The following is a 23,464-nucleotide window of genomic DNA, read 5'->3' as shown; positions in this document are numbered from 1 at the left end:
AATGATGTTCACTTCATATCATGGTGATTACCCACAATTGGGATTCTCATAATTAAGCATGAGACATGGTGGCTGCAGCACAATGTTTAGAAACCAAGTCATTAATTTCTACACTCCTCCCCTTTTTCTTTTTAAACAATGATTTGCTGCAAACCTTTTGAGAATAATTTTGTCTTATCACAATGACCCCCTTCTTAGTTTTACTAAAAATGTACATTTCTTGTAAGCTTTTCTGCACAAGTGTTATCTGATAATTAAGTTGCCCATCAAGTTCATAATTGTCACACGTTGTGTCATTCCAACACCATCATCAATAGTAGATTTGCATACATGTTTCCTGAGCTTGTCCCAGAATGCTGGGGTTAAGACGTTTGTCACAATCACCTTCTTTACAGTTTCTGTTCCTATTCATGTACTTCAATGTCATTTTCGGGATTATGAGAGAGGAATGGCTATGTATAGCATGCATCATCTATTGTATTCTCAAACTCTGTAATATTGTAGGTAGTTTGGCTTACCTTTGACACTGAAGGAAATTACCATCCTTTTTAGGGTCATCTAATGTTTTCGCACAATGAGCTTGAGGTGGGGGATGTCCTGAGTTATAGGGTATGAGATAATTTGAATTATGTAAAAAATTATGGCAAATTTCTCATCTACAATAAGCATGTGCTCTGTTGAATCTGATAAAGAGTCGCACTCATGTAATTTGTGATTCAACTGAAATAGGACATATATACATATGGTAGTTTTAGATACCTCAAAAAACTAAAATTTTATTATTTTAAACAGTGAAGCTGGTTTTCAATTTTTCTTATTTTATTTTTTTGCTTGTATGTTAATTAGTTTCTTTCTTAGTTGACTGCACATTGTTGTCTTGTAGTCTGCATATCGTATATCTGTTGGCTTGTTGCTTTTTTCCGGAGGCAGCTGGAGCACTTATCTGAGACTGTACTAGATATATAGCTGCCAGGACCTTATGGAACCATAGAACACACATACTTTTCAAGAAATTCCTAAGGCAAGGTCATGATTGACACATCACAGACCAATTAAGACTTAGCAAAGAATGTTATGCTAGAGACTGGAAGATGTCTCAAGAATACTTTTGATACACATATGGAGTAAATATGGTTTTTCCTTCCTTTCCTGAGTTTTTGGGTGCCTTGGATTGTCTACTTGATCTCTTTTGGGTCCTAAAATGGTGAAACAATCTTCTTATATAATTCTTTTTGTATTGATAATCAATGATGATCTTTCAATAGAAAAGGTGCTCTTGTGAAATGGTGATATTTTTGCCTCTCTCCTTAATATATGCTTTATTTTTTTTAGAGAAATTGCACAGAAATGCAATGCGTATTATATCATTGGTAAAGCAGGTCTGAGAATTCTAAAATTATCAAAGATAACCTTCTAAATGAAACTTTTGCATTCATTAACTTCATAAATCATACTTACACTTATCATTTTAATTGCAGCAGTTTAAACTAACTTTGTGCCTCCCAGAATAATTTATAAACAGCTTGTTGTTTGTTTGTGGTATTATTAGCTTAAGCTTAGCTCAAACATAAGAAACACCAACAAACTTTTTTCCTCTCATCATTATGATGTAAATAGATCGCTCCCTAAAGTAATTGTTGAAGTACCCTCACCCATGACTGTGGTCATTGCCATTTCTTTCTCTTGTATCCTTTCAAGCTCGTGCACAATCATTTCCATTTTTGGTCTCCTTTTTCCTGGAAAGCTCATGCAATTTAGTGTCAGCCTGATCAAATCTCTCATTCCGTCAGTGGTGAAGCCTCCAGCTAGTCGACGGTCCACAAAATCATTTAAACTCAATCGTGATTCCACCTTCACAAGTTAAAAGGAAAATAAAAAATGCAATAAAAACCATGTACTAATGGTTCAAATCTAACTCAAATCGTAACTTTTTGGATAGTTCTAACAGGATGAACTTTCAAGAAAGTAATGTTACATACCCATTGGAAAAAACTTTCATTAGATCCCAAGGAGTCAATATGCAAAGCCTCTTGTCCAGTCACAAGCTCCAAAAGAAATACCCCAAAGCTGTACACATCGCTCATTACAGAGATGGTCCCTGATACTCCTGCCCTAAATATTGGCACACATGATGAATACTATACTATATACATCTATTCAACTCCATTTCATCAAAAAAAAAAAAAAAAAAATCAACACCAAAATGAAATGCAATCAAAAGAAATTGATTTACTCTGGATCTCGGAAAACATTGGCACTGGACATGTGAGATGGACCTGCTTCTTCAATCATTTCAAGTAGTTTTGACACCCCTGCATCTGAAACCTTGGCAACGTAGTTCGAATCAACCAAGACATTTGCTGTTTTGAAGTTATTGTGCACCAAGGGAGGTCTTAGGCCATGTAAGTGGCACAAACCTGCATTAGTTAAAAAACCAGTTCTTAATTCAACTATCTGTCAATTCTCATTAGGTCTGGTACACCTTCAGTAAATTCCATTAGAACTACCTTTAGCAGCCCCTAAAGCTATGGATATCCTTTGCTTGAACTCTATTTTAGTTGATGACTCTATTCCAGTATCTGCCAGATGATCAATATAATATAAGATATGTATCCCATGCATGATCATTCCAAATCAGTTATACTAAACAAGTCATACCATATAGGTGATTGCACATGCTTCCATTTGTTACATATTCAAAAACTAGCATTTGAGATCCACTTTCCAGGCAGTAACCAAGAAGAGTAACTAAATTGCGATGCCGAACCTCTGACAAATAACTGACCTGCTTGCCACATAAACAGTTACTTTTTATTCAAATTTGATAGAGATGTTATGTTGACATATACAAGACAAGCTATAATTGTTCTAATCATCTCCATTATGGTCATACAATATTCCTTTTTGTTAAAGTGAGCAAAGAAAAGTCTTGAAAGTTCATCCACTTTACAAAATATCTACATGTAAGTATGTAACAGATTGTACATTCAGTTAATATGGGTTGTTGGTTTAACATGTTATTGTTAAATTACTGATTCTCCGAAAAACCTAAGCTATTAGGAGATGATGAATTTAATCATTTGACCATAATAATTCTATCACTCCTCCTCATATGTGGTCTCAAACTCTCTTTTAATAGGTGAGACCCAGTATGTGAGATTTTAAATGGGAGGTAGAGTGGAGGAGGCATGGATCAAACTTAGGATCCCCTACTTTGATTAAATTACCGATTATCCCATTGTCTTTACTCTATCTCTTATTTAAAATGTTAAAAATTCTCATGTTGAGTCCACACTTATTAAGGGGGAGTTTAGGTTCACATGTGAGGAGGAGTGTTAAAATTATGGTTAAGTTATTAAATTCACAATTTCTTAGTAGTTTAAACTTTTGGGACAATCGGTAATTTGACCGTTCTAAAGTGGATTTTGGAGCAAAGGGGGTTGGAGAGACAGAAGAACTTATACATTATACTGCAGAATGCAACATGGACATCAATGAAAGATTGGAACCTAGTAATACCTGTGCAACAAAATCTTGTTGAGGAGAACCTGGACGCCTTTTGATAGCTACAAGAGTCCCATCACGGAGCAAACCTTTATAAACAGGACCAAAACTTCCAAAACCGATGAGATTGCTCTCACTGAATTGCTTGGTGGCTTGCTCTAATTCCATAATTGTGAACTTGTCTCCGTGTGGTCCAGATGGAGCTGCTGCTGAACTTGGTCCCCCTTCCCTATTCCACTCCACTGTGATTTGAGAGGGCATCAGTGGATGTAACCAACACAATACAATGTGCCAAGAAAATAGCTATTTGAAACTCACCATTGTTAGTGCCTATTAAATCTTACCTAGTGCAGATGGATCCGAAGAACCTGTTTCTGAATTCTTGTTTGAAAGGTTTTTACACTGTGTCTTGCAGAACCACACAAGGAAAATGACTATTGCCAAAAATGCAAGCATCCCTACAGCACCTCCAACTATAGCTGCATTTGACTTTGACATGTCGAAAGGCCTTTGTGTCTCTCACAAAAAATCTTGAACATTGAAACTGTGATGCAGGGCTGTAATCAATATGTGAACAAGCTGAAATTTACCATACTCGTCCAACAAAAAAAGAAAGAAAGAAAGAAAGGCCAAAGCTTGATTTTAAACCCATATATGTGGCAACTCTATAGAAAGAATCTAAGATTAGAGCTTTGATACAAGTAATGGAAATTCCAGATACCTTCCTCTTGTTTACAATGGCATTTGAGCACTTTCAGGTGTTTTTTCGTACCGACAGATGCTCATGTATGCTAATTGGCTGATCTTAAGTGTCCACCTGGGAAATAGTTATTTGGTAAGGATCAATGCTGATAAAATATAAGTTAGGGATCAGAAGACAACTCATTTGCTGCTCAGAGTACCCCACTTCACTGTCCATTATTCAGCATCTCATCAAAAATGACACTTGAGAACCCCATGATGAACAACATGCTGTCCTTGCAAAACAGGCCCTTCTATTTGCTTTTGGGGGGATGGGTTTGGGTGGTTTTTGGAAGTAGTAGAAAACATCAAAATAGAAGTTATTATCCTATCCTTCGCTTCTGGTACACTTCATGCTGGTTTATTTATGGCATTGCTTCCTGATAGAAAAACTTCTTAATGATTCACTTTCAAAATTTGGTACATACAGAGCATTTGATGCACAGCAAGAACTTCTGTCCCTCTGCTTACATTCATGTATCTCTATATAATACATTCAAAGATTCTTAAGCTGTTCAGCATTTCTACGCTAAAAAAGACTGTACACTTTTACAGAAAGAGTTAATTGGTAGGTAGACTTACCTCCTAATATTTATTTATTAAATTTTTTTTTTAAAGTTGATTCCTAGGCTCGAATCAATGCCCATGTGGTATCTCTACACTGAAAAAAGAAATAAAAAAACCAATGCCCATGTGAGCTGTTGTCACCAACTGTAATTTTTTTTTTGTTTTTACTACGTGAGTGTGGACAGGGATAAAGGCGACTTTGATTCGACAGGCACTGGAAGACATAATTATTGATGGGGATCAAAAGAAAAGGTTGTTATCAGCCTATCAATTTCAAGTCTCTTCCCTGTATTCACTCTATCTTCCTTTTTGCCTCTTTTTTGTCATCTGATCTGGAAAGAAGGGAAGAGGCTCGTATTATAGTCTAGAGAGATGGGACTCTTCGTCAGATGGGGTCATTGACAGCTGAGCTGAGCCAACAACACATTAAACATAGCAAGTTTAACTGGTGCTCAGTTTCCATGGCTATATGTTCTTGGTTTTTATTGCTTATAAACGAATGTAATCTCTTTTGGTAGAATAGGAATCTGATATTTTCTCTTTTTTGCCTGGTTTTGTATATATTTGCATTTCATGAAACTAGTTGAGCTGTGAAAAAAGAGGTGGGGATGGTTTTTGAGCTGTAAGGCTCTCTTTCTGTGTCTTTCTCATTTATTTTATTTTGTTTGTTTACTTGAGTTTGTTGTACATGTTTTGGCTTGGACTTTAAAGAAGAAGGGGATTGGTGGAAAATGAGATTCTCATTTCTCAAGAGAGAAGGAGATGGAGATAGAGAGAGAGTTTCTCTAGGGAAAGGTAGATTTCTCAAGCAGGATTGTTGTTTGGATCTGTTGTCTGAGACTCTGGCAACAAGTGGGGTTGTTTGTGCTTGGCATGACTAAACAGAGAGATTGCTTTCTGAACTCCATTGTTCTCTTTCATGGTATGAGCTTTTTGGTTTTCTTCACCGGAGGAACTTACTGTGCAACAGCTACAAAAACTAACAAATTTATGGTTTCCCACACCTCAAGTATTGCTACTTGCTAGGTACAATGGTTTATATGAAGAGTTAAAAAGTTAAAATGTCTCAATCAGAACAGTGGCATCTATCTAGTATATATGTATGTATGCATGGCATAATAATTAGATTCTGTGTATGGGGGGACCATTAAAGTGTTTTTTTTTTTGGGGGGGGGGGACAGTTAAACTGGGGTAGATTTCCAACTTACTTTTGACCGTTGTATTCAGACCAAAACCATGTTCTTCAGCATAAGATTTTTGGACTTCATTCTTAGTCTTCTAACTCCTAAATAGTTTCCTCTTACATCAGCCTAGCGTGATGCTACATTGGCTTATGATAATTGCTATGTAAAAGTCTTGATAACGAAATTGTGTTGAAAATCTGCACGATGAATCCCGCTTCTTATGGCATATATAAAACCAACTATTGAAATTATTCGCATCCAAAATTTGTCAACAAGTTTCCTTCACATGAAAGTCCTTTTCAGACCATAAGAAAAAGAAGAACAAGAAAAATGTGCCGTTTCATGGGGTTTAACAAAAGAAAATGTCAAAAAGGGTTTTGCACGCCAATACCCTATGAAGGTATCCAAAGTATGATATATGCATATTTTCGCTCACAACTTGTGAGTTTCACTACACGCTTTTGGGGGTTTACATGTTGTGAGAGGGATGATACATGAGATGGAATATTGCATCAAGACAGGAAAAAGAATATTGTTTTTCTGCAATCCTGCGGCAAACCTCTAGGCTACACAACTCTATTATTGTTGTTATTTCTCCTCCTTTTACTATTAGAATGCTAGAATATGACAATATGGAATATCTTTTAGCATTCCACTACACTATATATAGGCACTATTCACTGGTCTTGTAAATTATCAATCCAATGATCCAATCCAATCATAATCCACTACATGAGCATGAAGACGTACAAATATATATACAAGTAGGCTATTAACTTTCCAGTTTGAAACCTCAAATCTTTCCCTTTCTTTCTATAAATTTTTGTTTGTCTTCCACACAAAAAAAAAAAAAAGAAAAAAGAAAAAAAAAGAAGAAGAAGAAGAACAGTAGCACTAACCTTTATATATATACTGTGTTATTACTGACGAGTCGTCCCACTGCTTAATGACAGAATCAGATAAGTTTTTACTGCTTTCCCTTCTCCCCAGAACTCTCAGACTGATCCGCAACAACATTCTTCATTTTTTCTTTTGGTCTGTACAACATTCCAGCTTATGTAGCACACTTCTGAGTATATAATGACAATTAAACCTGCAATAACATCTTAATTACCATATGCTGGCCTGTACTTAATTGCACATTAGTATAATCCAGATTGGCTCTTGGTTTGATGCGTATCTTTATCTTTATCTATATCTAGTACATATTTTTGATTGCTACTTCCTATATTTCTATCACATCATTACTAGGCTTTAACTGCTATTCATACACCATCAATAAGAAGGGGAAAAATCAAAAAAGGAAAGAAAGAAAGAAAGAAAGGTAGCCATGTATTAGAAAAGACTTTTTGATTACCTAGTATGTGGGTCTTGGGAGAGGTTTTCTAGTTATTTGAGCAGACATTCCATTTGGAGGGGCCAGCTGCACACATTGTGTAACAAAGAAATAAAGGTTGTCTAGTGTGAACAACAACATGGTCCTCTTGGAAAAGTCTCTTTAATGACTTTTAGATAATAATGTACGATTAGACCTTACTCTAACATTTAGCAGCATTTAATTACTCAAAAAAAGAAAAGAAAGAAAGAGTAGCATTTAATTTGGCCATCTCATTTTCTTTTTATCAAGTTCAAAGAGTAAAAGGAAAATGTTAAAGGGTTTATGTACGATTAAAGATACTTTATTTTGATCTCAAACTAGGAGAGTAGTTAGGTTTATAGTTGTGCTGTGTTTATATAAATCTATTTTCCAACATAATTCGATCTTACAAATCCCCACCCCCAACTATTGAATTATATTTATAAAAACTTAACCCAATCTTATTGGTTTGAGATGGAAGAGATCCATTTGAAGATTGGATTGGGTCATTATGTTGGAGCTATATTGTCGGGCTTAATAAAAAAATGATTTTTGGTCAAATATTTAAGGTCGCCATTTAACAAATGATTACAATTTATACAATTGGCTTTGATATTTCAATATCATCAAAATTAAATCTCAAAATCTAAAATATTTTAAACTAAAAAATTTAAACCGAATGGAAAAATCTAAAATAAATCAAAATAACAAATTTAATAATAGATATATTTTTAAACTATTAATATCATGAGTTGGATTAGTTATTTGGGTTGAAGGTGGATAAGGGAAACTTATTAGGTACATGACGTGGTGCTTCATCTTTTCACATTGAATTTAATTAGTGGAATAAACCATGAAAGCAAGAAAAGGGGGCCCCACATCACTATACTTTAGGAATACTTAATAATTTCATGTGGTTTCTCAAAAAAAAAAAAAAAAAAAATCATGTGAATATGTTTGGTTCGAAAGAAAATATTTTTTGAGCATAAAAGATTTTTATCTAGAAAGATAAATTATTTTCAAGTATTTGGTTGCATTCTTGAATATACTTTGGAAAATATTTTATAGTATTTGGTTGCGTTCCTAAAAATGCTATGAAAACATATTTTCTACTACCTTTTCACATTTCTTATCTCCTAGGTACATAATGAAAAATTTAGATAAAAAAGCATGATCTAGAACCAGGCGATGCGATAGTTGATAGCCATCAGAGACTGAGGACCTTTGTGAGTGTGGTGGTTGGGTGGCGGATAGTGGAGGTGGGGTAGAAGTTCAGTTGATAAGTTTTGGGTAAGGTGAAAAATGATTACAGAAAATGAAAGCGTAAACCATTTTTCACCATAAGTGCATTTATTTTATGATCAATTGGAAAATAATTTTTTGTTAACCAATATTTTTCGTCTCCCCAAATATTTGTAAATGGGAAAAATATTTTTGAAAATCATTATTCGTTAAACCAAACACAGCCTAAGGCTAGGTTTGACTCAACATAAAATATTTTCAGGTGAAAATATTTTTGGGAAAGGAAAAGTATTTTAAGGTGTTTGGTTGCATTCCAACAATTTATTTAGAAATTTTTTTTTCATGTGTTTGATTGTGTTCCTAAAAAATGCTCTTTTTTCTACTAGTTTCTAGCATTTTCTCAGCTTCCAAACAAATTTTATAATAGAATGTATCAATATATAAACCTAAAGAAACAAACATCAAAACAAAACCGTTCATTAAACTCTCAAACTCGGTCAAACTGAGAGAGGGAAGAAGAGAGAGTGAGAGATTGAGAGAAAGAGAGAGGTAGACTGAGAAAGAGAGAGATCAGTCATGGGTGGGTTGGTGGTTCGATCTTGAGGTGGCAGAGACTAGATCTAAAGACACCAATGATGATTTTTAGGTAGAGACGTCAAGATTGTTCATAGGTGGTTTGATCTAGAAGCAATGGAGACGAGATCGAGAAGCGAAGGAGACGATCTAGAGGGCAACGACAACGATCTGACCTAGGTTCTAGCTCTCTCTCTCTCTCTCTCTCTTGTTCAGGTGTGCAAAGAATGTGGGTGTGAACTTGGGCTAAAAATGATATGCAGGAAAATCAAAGTGTAATTCATTTTACACCAAAACAAACTCTATTTTACTTGTTAACTGAAATTTGATTCCAGTTTGACTATGTTTTTTGGTTCATCCAAACACTCCATCGAGTGTAAAATATTTTCCGTATATGTTTTTTACCTGAAACAAACACAACCTATGCGAAAAAGAGAAAATGTACACGTGGCTTGTCTAATAATTATTATTTTTGGGTGAACTGTCTAATTATTTTTGTTCTTTATGAAAGAAGGAACTCCGAGGAAAGAGAGAGATCCTCATAAATACTGGAAGGGAACTTAAGGGTTACCCAAAAATAATCTTCGCAACACCCGGGCCAAAATTGTAATTCCAAAACTCTCAAGGGGCAATTTTGATATTAAACAAAAATAAGGAGCTCCATGTAATTTACACAAACCTCTGATTTGTAATACTACTCTGTTTGTTAATCTGTAAAAGGGATCACGGATCGGAGGGGATTCTACCGTTTTCGTTTTTTGGACTCTTCTTCCCAGTAATGCCCCTGGTTCTAGGGTTTTATTACTGGTAGTTCATTTTTCTCGGAGCGAACGCTGAGCTCGACCAAGTCGACTCGGGTTGTGACTCAGACAATGTACAGTGGGTCCATTGATGGCGAAAGCCACGAGGCTTCGCAGCGCAAGATCCCGCCGGCTTCGTCCATGCTTTGGGTCCGAAATCTCCGCCGTTTCATTGGATCCGGTGCCGGGCTCGGATCCGAAGCCCTAATGGGTTCGCTCTCTCTCTCTCTCTCTCTCTCTCTCTCTCACACACACACACACATACACAATTTTCATTTCTTAGTTAAGAATTTGTTGAAAATTCATTTTTTCTGTTTTTAGGTTTAGCTTTTACGAGTGTTAAAGTGTTTATTTATGTGAATGTGTTTGAATTGCTATAAATTGTGTTTAATACTTTGATCTGCATTTGTATACACACATACATACAGTTTGTTTGATTGTTTTAGTTTTGAAGTTAGAAGAGTGTGTTTGATTAGCAGTTTGATTAGGCAGTTGTTTAGGGGGATCTTAAGTTAAGTTGGGGCTCTGTTTGGTTGGTGAGAAAATGGAGGAGGAGGAGGAGGAGGAGGAGGAGGAGAGGAATGGTTAAGATTTTGAGAAAGTGGATACCAACACTCGACTGAGTATAAACACTAAGACAACATTTTCGCTTGAATAAGTTGGGCATTTTTTTGACTTAAAAAATTAAAATGCAAAATGATAAGAAAAGATAAAGGGGTTTTAAAGTTGGAAATTGGTTGATAGTGATGGAGGAAGTCAGAAAATTAACGAGTGTAATGAAGTGTTGCAGGGATGAATTTTCATGTACTTGGCTCAGTGAAGCCCTTCGTAGAATTCACTTGTACATTGGATTTTTTTTTTCCCTTTTTTTGGGATTGGGGGGGGGGGGGGGGGGGGGGTGGAGTTGAGAGGATTGGGATTTAGAGGGTTAGCATACCGTTTCAGAGCCCTGCCTTTTAGTTCCTTCAAATTGGGGGAATTTGAAGGGAGAAAATACTAGTTTAATGAATTTCTATACGTCTCTTTTAAATTTGAACAATATCTGTTAGAGTTTCTTATTGATTTTCTTGTAATTGTTTCAAGTACAGTGTGTTCATCATTGTGAACACAAAGTGCTTTTTTATCAATATCTTCTACATTCCTTATCATTTCTTCCTTCCTAATGTCAATATACATAATACGTTATCCTTCTTTCCACCCTACAACCAGACTAAGTGTGCGTTTGGCATTGGCTTAAAAAGCTAGCTCTTTTTACTATTTAACTTGTTTTTGCTACTATTCATGGGTCCCATTGCACTTTTTGGTACTATTCATGGGTTCCACTGTACTATTTCAGCTATCTTTTAGCTTTATTTACAGTACTTTCAGTAAAAAGCTTTCAGTTTCAGTTAAATAAGCTGTTCCCAAACAAACACTAAGGGTTAATGAACTGTACCTTTGTAATATGCATTTGTTGGATTCAAGTAAACTTGGTGAATTCCTTCTTTGATATGTAGAGGTTTTATCCTTGTAGCCTGCCTTGGAAATTCTTTTTTAATTGGTAAGTTTACATATACACCTAGTGGGTTTTGAGCCCATGGCATTACCCTCCACCTTTTATTATGGGGCTAGGCAAGCCTGCCTTGGATGTTTTCAGCATGTATTCCTTCTAGCCCTTTGTTTCATGCATGAGAATTTCATCTTATTTGTAGGATACTCGTGATATGTTGATATATGAATATGAGTTGCTTATATACGTGTTCATGGCTTCATGCATGCTTATGTACATAGAGACCAAATTTTATGTTTCTTGATATCAAGTGTATTTCTTTTGGACTTTACAATTTGACTTAGTATATTTTTTTCCCTTTGTAGAGCTTGAAACAAAGAGAATCTTGCTTGATATATTTAAAGAGAAGCAACAAAAAAGTGCTGAAGCTGGCACAATCCCGAGTTTCTATAAGAAGGCATGTGCTAGATTTGTAGCTCGTCCTTACTTTAAACGATTATATATTAAGATATGATGGGGATTAATACGAGGGGAGTTGCTTTATTACTGCATTTCTTGGTGCCTATGTTCATTGAAAGACAATTAAATTTCTTGTTTTCTGGTTTTCATTTATTTTACTTATATGCAAAATTCAACGGACCACAAATTGAATTTTTGGCATTCTGTTTTGTGGATTTTTTTTTTCTTTTTTCCCTTTTGTTTTATGCTCATTTTCTTTCATTTCTCTTTTCTTCTATGTGTTTCCTCTGGGTTCAGAAACCTGAAGAAGGATCCATCAGTCACAGGGTCCAGAGGCTGGCAAAATATCGGTTTTTAAAGGTATGTTGCGAATCTTCCTGCCTGGTCTGCTGATTGTTAGTTTTTACTGCCTAAGCAATTAGTAATGTTCTTGGTAACTTTATTGCTTGCCATTGCTGCAGAAACAATCAGATCTTCTGCTAAATGCTGATGATCTAGATGCAATGTGGGTTTGCCTACGAGAAAATTGTGTGATTGATGATGCTACTGGTGCAGAAAAGGTCTGTATACCTAGCCATCTGCTTCTCACTATGTTAATTGTTGTTGTCAACTTCCTTAGTATTCAGCTTTCCTGTAATTATTTAAACGAGTTGTGGTTCTCCTTAAGGATTGTTCCACATTAATACTGCTACAATATGTGTAATACCTGGTTATGCATTCACTCATTCATTTTATTTATTTTTGGCCTACAATTGTGGCATGAAGCACACAATTGTAGGCCAAAAAAAAAAAAGAAAGGAAGAAAAGCTTGTCAAGTTGTGTATTCTAGTATTATACTGAGGCTTATACATCTCTTGATTTGTTGTTTTGTAGATGAATTATGAAGATTTTTGCCACATTGCCTCTGTATGTACAGAGCAAATAGGCCCAAAATGCAGACGCTTTTTTAGCCCTTCAAATTTTATGAAGTTTGAGAAAGATGAGTCAGGAAGAATTGCCATTCTGCCCTTTTACCTTTATGTGATGCGTACGGTGGGTATTGCCCTTGGATACTTAACTATATTTTAAATCTTTTGAAAGGTTAAATACATATCATAAAGTACCTGTACTTCTTTTTGCTGAATATAAAACACCAGTACTTCCTGTCATATTTCAACAATCTGCATTTGCTTGTACATATTGCAGTGGACGATTTTCTTGACAGTAATCATTCTTTTGGATTTATTTTTCAGCTCATGTTCACATTATTCAATTGTTTATTTGTATAAAAAAAATAATTTTGTGTATCTTCCTAAGATTTGTGCTTCTGGAAGTGTACATTTTCAACATTGATTTTTTTGTCTTCACCATAGGGCTTTTCAAAGAAATCTAGTAATTTTATGTATAAGTCCTTGTATTAGTTGCTTTAGTATGTTCAGAAGTAGTAATCTGCAGTTTAACAGGAATATATTGAAGAACTATCAGCGTGTGAAGTAATCAAAAGTGGTTGATTTTGTAATAAATTTATGCCACTTATTTTTCTTTTTCTTTTTGAGGATTCTGATTGCGTACTCTTTCTTTTCTTTAAATATATGAAAATTTGTAGTGATAACATACCATCTATGTGGTGCTACTTACATTTGATGAACAGATCGTATCTATTAATTCTGTGTTGTTGTTTCTTGGAACTATTGAACATGCATTAGACTTGGCAACTTCTTAGACATTATAATTACAGAGTCGAAACTTGCAATTGATTTTTTGGTTGATTAGGCTGTATATTTGTTACAAATAGTCTCTCTCTCTCTCTCTTAATGTCACCATTTTTTTGTCTTCAGGTCTCGCTTACACAGGCCAGAATTGATATGAGTGAGCTTGATGAGGACTCTGATGGTTTTCTACAACCTCATGTATGAATTCTTATCAATTTTTGGGCCTTTAAATATTTAAAATGAGATATCTGGTCTTTCTTCTGCTATATGTTGATTATACTTCCAAGCCAGCTTATTTTTCACTGTCTTCTATTTATAAACCATAATTTGCTGGTTCTTTCAGGAAATGGAAAACTATATACGAGGCCTTATTCCTAATTTAGCACAACTACGGGATATGCCTGCAGCTTTTATTCAAATGTATTGCCGCATAGCTGCACACAAATTTTTCTTCTTTTGTGATCCTCATAGACGAGGTTAGCTATGGCCTATCCTTTAGTTACAATAAAGAGTTCATGTTATATGGTCATATATTAAACAAGCAATGCCCCTAGAAATTTTCATTTTGGGACACCTAGTACTGGTGTATAATTGTTAGCTGCAATTATGTATTTACTTGGGCACATTTTGGTTAACCTCATACAATCTATACATTCGCTTCAGTTGTCCCTACACTACAAACAGCGAGAATCAGTTTGACTGGGGTACTTCATATCTAATTATTTAGCTTAGTACCAATAATGGATTTTATGGGTAAAAAGATGAACATGATTGCTGATGTTATATGGTCATATATTAATCAAGTAATATCCCTAGAAATTTTGATGTTGGGTGACATCTAATACAAAAGGGTCATACCTAGTGCACAAAACTTTCAATTTGTGGGGGTCTAGGAGAGGTGATTGTTAGGCACTAGGCAGTCTAGCCCCCAATTTTTTTTTGGAGAAGTTGATTCCTGGTCTTGAACCTGTGACTTGTTCACTTTAGGTGACAGGAACTTGCCATCACACCAGGCTTGACATCTAATACTGGTGTTTAACTTTTAATTGCAATGATTTATTCTCCTTGGGCACATTTTGGTTACCCTTATACGACCTTTATATTAACTTCAATTGTCCCTGCACTAATTAGTTTGCCTAGGGTATTACATCTCTAATTTTAAAGTTTGGTACCAAAGTGGAATATATGGGTAAAAGGATGAACTTGATTTTCTTGATATTAAATCCCATAAAATGACATGTTTCATGCTTGAGTTTGTCGGTAGCTGTGAGAAAATAATCTTAATATTATGGGAGTGATGTGTTAACATAAAAAGGGTATGGAAAATTGCAATCTGTTTCTTTGACAGCATATGATGTGGTGTGAAGATGCAGTAATGATGGAATTTTTGTGATGGTCAGAGTCTAGAGCAGCTATGGAGAAAGTTTGAATGATATATGTTAATATTACTATACCAGTTTTAATTGGTTAGATTACCATCGATAATAAATCTTGTTTGACAAATTTTATGTCTAGTGCAATGTTTCATAATATTTTTGGCCTTTATTTGTCAATAATCTATGACTGTTAAGTGTTTCTTACAGGTAAAGCCTGCATTAAAAAGGTGCTGCTTAGTAACTGTCTCCAGGAACTGATGGAACTGCACCAGGTAGACTTTGTTTTTCCTAAGCTTCTTGTTTCATAACTGAACCATCTCTATTACGTAGACATTATGCATGCCTTTTATGTTTATTTTCTTATCTATTTTTGGTGAGAAATTGGAAATTGATATCTGTAGAAATCTTATCAGTAATTTTATTACGGCTTTGCAACATGATTTAATGCAAGTGAGCTGCACTTATTAATTTATAAGAATATCCTGGAAACAAATTTTGTTTGATCAATTATAGCTTTTACAAATGGAGGGAATCAGTTATTTTGTGGGATGAAACCACTGCTGTTTTCATCATTCTTTCAATTTGATTAATATAAACATAATTTTTGCCTGGAATAATTTCTTTTGAGAACTTTATTGGACTGGTTCCATGCCTGACCTCAAGCTTCTATTTTTCAGAACTTTATTGGACTGGTTCTCTGTGTGGAGGAACCATCCTTTTTCTTCTATTTTGGATTTACTTGATTTTTGTAATGTTCGTTCTTGATTTGTTCACCCCTGTATACTCCCTGTGTACTTGGGTGTCTCTCTCTTTTTAATATCAATGAATCTTTATTACTTATCAAAAAAAAAAAAAAAAAAAAATTTCTTTTGAGTCAGGAGAAGAAGTATATACATGAGCTAGAAGTGTGCTGAACCATGATTAGTTCCCATAGACATTGATTTGAAACTGAAGCTGATTATATCTTCTAAATTTTACCAATTTTAGGAAAGTGAGGAAGAAGTCACTGACACTGAACAAGCTGAAAACTGGTTCTCCTTGACATCTGCACAACGCATATGTGGTGGGTACTTTGCATGCTGGAGTTCCATATATGTTAGCTCCTGTTTCCAATTTTCTACATCTATAGTTGTTGTGTGAAAGATCTTAATTGTATATGATGAGTTTGTGCTGGTTCAGTATGTTCTGGAAGTGCAGATTGGATGAGTTTTTTTTCCTTAGATGAAGGTCTTTACTTTGATTTTGATTTTATTTCATGAATGTTCTCAAGCATGATTTAGAATAACACAGTGTGTTGATTGGCAATACAAAGACTAATGGTCAATAATTGTTATTGATGTCCAGTGGGGTCTTTTTATGTTTTCTTACTTAAGCCCTGATTAATGAGCTCTTTGGAGAGAGATGAAAAGAGAAAAAAGGGGGCCTTGGTGAATTTCTCTTATTGAATTTTATTATATTGGCATGTTCTATATATCATATTAGTTCTCCTTACTTGTAACTAAAAAATTATATTAGTTCTCCTTGGTGAAAGCAAATGCTGTCTCAAACAGGGTTTTCTATTTGTTCTCCTTAATCTCAAAATATATGTTATGATGTGTTACAAGTGCTAAAAACTGCTGTCATTGAATTCACATGGCTAACTGCACCCTTATTCTTTGTGCAGACATGTTTCTTGCTTTAGATAAAGATATGAATGGAACATTGAGCAAGCAGGAGCTTCGAGAATATGCAGATGGGACACTGACTGAAATTTTCATTGAAAGGGGTAGGAAGCAACACCAGTTTCTCCATTTAAAAAAAAATATTTCTTATCTTTTTAAAAGATATCTCTTTGTCCTTCTCTAGTTGGTTTACTCAAAATGGCTACATCCTTGTTAAATTATCTTATTCATAGGCAATAGCATTATTTGCAGCCTATTGCCCTCCATTTCTTGTTGCTTGGTAGCTTGACCGTTGTATTATGGCCTTCTATTAAAATATTCATTATAGATTCAAAAAGTGACTCTTGTATTTTGCTACTTTATAGTGGAATAAGTAACCAGCAATAGATTCTAAGCCCTTTTTACCTATTAAAAATACAAAGGCTTCTAAGCATTTTTTTCTCCTCCCTTTTGGATACAACTAGGATATTTCTGAAGAATGCAACTTACTCTATGGTTTTGTATTGAGACTTCCAAACATGTATAAGAAGCTGAAAGTAACTTGCAATTTAAATAGGGTTAATGTAAAATGTCCAGATGCCTCTCACCCCAAAAAAGTCTTACTAGAAAATTTGTTGAGAAGTTGAATCTGCATAAAACCCAATAAAGGGCCAAAACATATCCAAAGATCCCTTGTAGGTTTACATTTGTCTTGATTCTTGCCATATCCATAAAAGCCATTTTATTCCCCATACACCTCATCTCTGGTTATTTTTTGCCAAAAGATGAACTGCCCATATGATCAAATACCATGTAGATGTACGATGAAATTGAAGTCATTTGATTTTTCTTTGGTTTCCAAACGAGTCTATTGCAAAGTATTGGTAGGCTCATCTAGGTTTTTAAAACCACAATAATGTTCACTTGGAATTGTATATTTCTGTGGATTAAGGATGGATTCACTTTTTTAGAAAATTAAAGTTGAAGCTTGTCAAACCTTTTTTGTTGTACTTTACCTTCCTTGTTATATAGCATTGATGATATATACTTATGTTTTAGTTCCTCTTACTTATCTTTGCAATTGATGTGCTTTGAATAGTATTTGATGAGCATGTCCGCCGTGGCAAAACTAGCGGAGGAAATTCTAGGGAGATGGATTTTGAAAGCTTTCTGGACTTTGTACTGGCCCAAGAAAACAAAGACACTCCTGAAGGGTTGACTTATTTGTTTCGGTGTCTTGATCTTCAAGGAAGGGGTTATCTTACAACAGCTGATATTCACTCTCTCTTCAGGTAAACATCTTACTGCTTTAACTTTATTCAAGGGTTAGAATCTTTTTCCATAATTTGTCAATGAGCTCAACTCATTTGACACCTCCTCTCCTTGTAAAGAGCGAGGTGAAAGGAGAAATCATGAGTTCAAGACCCACCGGGTTTGCAGTAATTACCAATATATTTACACATTAAAACAAATTTTTTTTTTGATAATCTATTAAAATAAAAATCTTGTTCTCTGATTTATCTTGTGCTTTTCTTGGTCGCTGAGGATCTCTTGTATGTATCCTTTTGCCTCAATATTGAGTGATTGAGCGAAGTTTAGTTCAAAGGAAGAAAAGAAGGGGAGCATCTAAAAGCTGAGATGTTTCCTGATACAAACTTCCAACAGAAAAACCTCTGTAGTTTCCTGCTTGTAGTACTTGAGCGAGTTCTGCAAGTCTCAAATTGACAGAGACATGAATCCTGATATAAGGCCCCAGAATATTATACTGATTGAAATAGTTATGACAATTGGTTGTATGGCATTTGATTACCATTTAACATCCTTAATATAAATTTGAACAGGGATGTGCACCATAAATGGATTGAGGGTGGGAACTATGAATTGTGTATTGAGGATGTAAGGGATGAAATCTGGGATATGGTCAAGCCAGCTGACGAGCTAAGGATTACATTGTCAGATCTACTTTCTTGCAAACAGGGTGGGACTGTCGCCAGCATGCTTATAGATGTGCGTGGTTTTTGGGCCCATGACAATAGAGAGAATCTTCTACAAGAAGAGGAAGAGCCAGAAGAAGAATGACATACATCTACTATGTGCAAACTGCCCCTGTACTAACCCAAAACTGGTGTCTGAAACCAAGTTGAGTTTTTGTTATGTGATGAGTGACGACTTTGATGTGTTACTGCTTTTCTTTTTGTATGTAGCTTGCAGAATTTGCTGTGTATGTTGATGTTACATGTGTATAAGAATAATGTATTTTTTTAGCCATTGATTGGAATCATTGGACTCCAAAGGAAATGCTGAAAAAAATGGGAATTCCTTCTCTTTCTTTTTGCATGGACCTGTAAACTTCCCTTTTACCATTTGTGGCACAGTTTTTGCATCAAATTGCTTTGGTGATAGTTTCTGATTGAGTTCAGCAAAACGTGATCCTTGAGTAATTACTAATTAGGTTTAACATACCCAATAATAAAAAAAAGAGGTGATCCAGTGGGCTAAGGTTGAAATCAACACAGTATTTAGTTGTCATGGCTCATGAATGGGACTAATTAACTACATCCATGTTTAACTTTAAACAACAGGCAGTTCACCTTTTTTCCCATGCGAGAAATATTGGAACTGCCAAGGAGTAATGGTCAGTGTTTACTGTTCAGTATTGCAATAAAAATAACTAGGTGATACTGTCTGTAACAAATATGTACAATATCCTCGGCCAAAAAAAAAAAAAAAAACAAAAAGAATTGTGCAATATCGATTTTACATGCATGTTGGGGTTCATATTTATAGGTCTCACATATTTATGAGAGGTATGTTGTAGACATATACATTATACTAATTGCGTAAGAACAGGGAATAAACATGCATATAAATTAAAGGGTTCATGAAGAAGAAACCTATGGCGTAGTTATGTCTTTTACTCTCTTTAAATCGGCAACATGTTTTTATTTAGGAACCAGCTTTTTAGTAATAAAAGCTAATTTAGCTTCAGCCCAAATCAACATTTAAACATCAAGTTTTGTCACGTTGTGACACAGAATCAGTTTAATTTGGCAATTTTTTTTATCTCTCTAAATTATCCTTATGGAAAGTCAACCCTTGAGATTGTGAAAGCTAGACAGTAAATAGATTATTGTGCTTAAGTATATCACCAATTTAATGTTAAATACTTTGATGGCTTAAAGAATTCGCTATTTTCAATTTTAAAAACTAATTAATCAGTCATACTAATGGATAACATATAAAAGTATGACTTTATTGTCTATAATGGGCTTTGGAATTTTTCATGTTTTTGTAAATTTTGAGAGAATTATTTTTTTCAACATAGTCTAAAGATATTTCTATTTAGTGGCTTAGAATTAATTTACACCAATTGGGCAACTTGTGATTAATTTAGCGGTCCCCCAGATTTATTGTCCACTTTCTATGAGCTTTGCATCTCTATCTTAAAATTTTATGAAATTTACTTGTCTAGATGAAAGATGTGCCATAAGATATTATTCATGTAATTCAGGTCGATTTGGTTTCTATGATTTAATGAGTTGACGTCTCTTTTTTATAAAAAAAATCCTAAAATTTAATAATTTCTTATTAATGTTATGTGTATGAGGTTAAAAATTTTCATTACTTCCTCATGAGGTTTTCTTGAAATGGTAAGAGGTTAACATGAAAATTACAAATTGACAATGAATAATACAAAGGACCTGTACATATATTATCTGTATTTTTTTTTGAATTTTGAATTTTTTAAGAAAAGCCAGCCGAGCATATAAATTTTAGATTTGTTATTTAATGGAAAGTTTTTTAATAAAAAAAAAAAAAAAAATTGAAGATCATGTTTATACCCGGCTGTTTTTATTATATTATCTAGATAATGTTGTGAACAAAGACAATGTGAATAAAACTTGTTCCCTACGTTTGCTTAGTATAGAAACAAAATCATAACATAATAGCAAAACCCTTGAATGCGTAATTGTGATAATATGAGGTGTAACATTTGAAAGTTAGCGAGTCATAAATATTCACATCTTTGCTTTGCATTAAGCCTATATAAACTCATCTTTGCAAACCATTTCTTGCATGTTGAAAAGCAAAGGAGGAAAATTAAAAAAAAAAAAAAATGGTGTACAACGTTTCATTCTTAGATCATGTGATCAAGATGGTGGGTGGTCATCTATACTGGCAGATTTTTGTGCGCAAGGATTTCTGTCTTAACGGCTAGCGGTGAAGCGTTGTTGTTGTTCTTGGTATATCACCAGGTTGATGGTGATAGCTACAATAATTATTGAATTGAAAAAATCATAATAAATTTCTAATGAACTCTTGCTCAAATGTTATCCTTTCTCCTTATCATGAGTTATGAGAAAGTGAGTGTTGAGTTTATAATAAAGTTATGTTTTATTATTCATTTTCCTTCTTTTACATTTTTGGCACTGAATAGTCTACACCTTAATTTCCTAACGTTTGATTGCGGTTATGCTGTTTCTTCTTTGTTTTTTGTTTTACACCTCGAAAACACTGTTTTGTTTTGCCATGTCAATTTAATTTCATGACTCACTGATCCCATAGCACAAATTTAGAATCCATTGAGAAACAATCATTTATGAGTTTCAAGAATCAAACTGCCAAAATCTTGTGCGATCAGAGCTTATAGCACCAAGCCTGAGACCATGATCTTATTGTGAGGAAGATTTGCCAAAATACGTCTTCTTTTTTTTTGATAAACCGAAATATGTCATTTTCATTATGACTTTCTTTGACTAATCTCTTTGTTCTTTAGTCATCTTTTAAGAGATGTTCTAATGATCATAAAATTTATTTATTTTTGATAATGATCATCATATAATTACTTCTCTGCATTACATGAAATATTACATGCAATTGCTGTAAATGTCTAGAATTAGTTCAACGCGGATTAGGGAAATTAAAAAGCAGTCCTATACTAATACTATTAGTGCAGGTCATTAGCTAGCTACAATACTTCTTATTAATCTGTCTTGGTTTCTTCCTAGCTAGGCTCAAAGAGTCACATGTTACGCCCAGAAATATATTAGATTATTTTGAGTTATTTATGGACCCAGCCACCAATCACTGTGCCAATACATTCACAATCGATGACAGAGGTATTCAAAATTTGAAATTTACATAAGCTTCTCTCAAAATTTTATTCGTCTATGAATTCAATATTGTTCAGTAAATCCTTCGGATCCAGGCCTATAAGTCCTGTATTTTGGTTCAGTTGATTATGATAAAATATTAGGAGGGAAAAATCTGAATCTTAAAATGAAAGGATCAAAGGAACCGCAACAAAAGCATATAAGGAACAATTCCCTTTTACTTAAATTTAATTTTATTGCTTCTACAAATTCAATTAGCTGAATTGGCCTAGCAAAGATGGTAAGTGAAGCCTATTTTACATATAACCACATTCGGGTGCATACATGCAAAACATTGCTTCTTGTACATATTAGACTCCATAAATTAGAATGAATCTTGTACATCTAGTATATGTATTATCTCTCTCGTAACATGTTAGCCTCATAAAAGCATGACGTATAAGATAATTATATATATATATATATATATATATTAAAATCCACATCTATATCTATATAATATCTAAAAACTAAAACGTATTATTTATTATTACACTACTGTTAAGTCATATCAACGTAGCATTTCTGTCCACTTTGGTCCATTTTGGTTATAATTTGGTCCATTTTAGTCCAGTTTGGTCCGTTCGGTCCACTTAGGTCTATTACTGCATTTTGGTCTATTCGGTCCACTTAGGTTTATTACCGTATCTCGGTCAAATTGGTTCAATTGTTCCACTTTGGTCCATTCAGTCTATTTTGGACTAATTAGGTCTTAAATTGATTCTAGGTTGTCTTTCCAGTTTTTGGCTTAAAATTTCATTTTTTTTTTTCTTAATTTTTGAGTTGAAAAGTATGAAATTTTATCTTGGGACTTGTGGGTTTCGAGAACTAATCAATTCAGGCAGAAGCTCTATGATTAATTTCTTCATGTTCTCCATCAACTGAGAATTCCTTTCGATCGATCGAATGTTATTTTCAATTGATCGAAAAGGAATCAAGAATCAATCGAACAAGGCAGTGGCTATGTGATGAATTTCTTCATTTTTTTGATTGATAGAGAAAAGGTTTGACCGATCGAAGGCACTGAATTTTGAATTTTTCACTTGTTTTTTATTAAGTGTTAAAACTTTGATAAAAGGCAATGTTTTGTGTGATGAGATTACACATGGTTCTATATAAAGTGATTAATTTATAGTCCTTAAAAGTTAAGGACATTTATTAATCATTATATAACTAAAAGACCTAATGAGATCAAAGATGTTGGTTAAATAGAACTCTTTGTCTTAATTTGTTTAGGACCTTTCTTTTAAGAAACATTCTAATGAGATTGGAATTGTTGCATGATTGAAAGTCCTTAATTTATTTTAATTAAAGGTTTTTAATGAGATTAAAATTCTAATTAAAGTTATATAGTTTCTAATGAGATTAGAATTATTAATCAAATAGGTTAAGGATAGAGTTCTATATAACTAATTTTTGATTCATTAGTGTTTATGGAATCCTAAATAGTTTAGGACTTCCATTTTAGTTAGTGATTCTAATGAGATTAGAGTCTTCAATAAGTTCAAGGTTATTAGTTGTGGTGGGATCACAATTATTTAAGAAAAACTCAAATAACGAGTGGGAGTGCTTGAAATAACCCTTTTGTTAAGTTTATTGTAATGTGAATAGATATATTGTCTTAGCCTCGAGCATTGCAATCAATGCGGAGGATATTTAATTCACGGATTACATGATTAAACTTCTTT

The 23,464-nt window shown here is 34.1% G+C and overlaps 2 protein-coding genes and 1 non-coding gene across 5 annotated transcripts; 2 read left to right on the top strand and 1 right to left on the bottom strand.

The window, feature by feature from the left end:
- Positions 1 to 1,406: 1,406 nt before the first annotated feature.
- Positions 1,407 to 4,819, bottom strand: LOC115994046 (proline-rich receptor-like protein kinase PERK3). Of its 2 annotated transcripts, none has more exons than XM_031118059.1 (8): positions 4,226 to 4,819; positions 3,849 to 4,048; positions 3,520 to 3,746; positions 2,659 to 2,785; positions 2,508 to 2,579; positions 2,234 to 2,417; positions 1,980 to 2,112; positions 1,407 to 1,851 (listed from the first exon to the last, which is right to left on the bottom strand). In XM_031118059.1, exons 2-8 carry the CDS (start codon positions 4,000 to 4,002, stop codon positions 1,603 to 1,605), a joined length of 1,146 nt encoding a protein of 381 aa, XP_030973919.1. In that variant the 5' UTR covers positions 4,003 to 4,048; positions 4,226 to 4,819; the 3' UTR covers positions 1,407 to 1,602. The 2 variants fall into 2 exon arrangements, with proteins under 2 accessions (XP_030973919.1, XP_030973918.1); XM_031118058.1 differs by having other exon boundaries at positions 3,849 to 4,061; positions 4,226 to 4,818.
- A 4,993-nt stretch (positions 4,820 to 9,812) lies between these two features.
- Positions 9,813 to 18,960, top strand: LOC115994745 (probable serine/threonine-protein phosphatase 2A regulatory subunit B'' subunit TON2). 2 transcript variants are annotated; one of them, XM_031118981.1, is made up of 12 exons: positions 9,813 to 10,179; positions 11,823 to 11,914; positions 12,214 to 12,276; positions 12,378 to 12,476; positions 12,790 to 12,948; positions 13,734 to 13,805; positions 13,951 to 14,083; positions 15,179 to 15,255; positions 15,971 to 16,046; positions 16,647 to 16,748; positions 17,723 to 17,915; positions 18,465 to 18,960. In XM_031118981.1, the coding sequence occupies exons 1-12, from the start codon at positions 10,041 to 10,043 to the stop codon at positions 18,700 to 18,702; spliced, it is 1,443 nt and encodes a 480-aa protein (XP_030974841.1). In that variant the 5' UTR covers positions 9,813 to 10,040; the 3' UTR covers positions 18,703 to 18,960. The 2 variants fall into 2 exon arrangements, with proteins under 2 accessions (XP_030974841.1, XP_030974842.1); XM_031118982.1 differs by having other exon boundaries at positions 9,815 to 10,179; positions 15,191 to 15,255.
- On the top strand, positions 18,241 to 18,359 carry LOC115951056. The gene has a single exon (XR_004083192.1). It is a non-coding gene; the product is annotated as a small nucleolar RNA snoR104 (small nucleolar RNA).
- Positions 18,961 to 23,464: the final 4,504 nt, after the last annotated feature.

The sequence above is a fragment of the Quercus lobata genome, chromosome 6, assembly GCF_001633185.2.
Source record: "Quercus lobata isolate SW786 chromosome 6, ValleyOak3.0 Primary Assembly, whole genome shotgun sequence".
Classification (NCBI taxonomy): domain Eukaryota; kingdom Viridiplantae; phylum Streptophyta; class Magnoliopsida; order Fagales; family Fagaceae; genus Quercus; species Quercus lobata.
The sequence above is the reverse complement of the archived record's forward strand: the minus strand, read 5'-3'. Positions and strand labels throughout refer to the sequence as shown.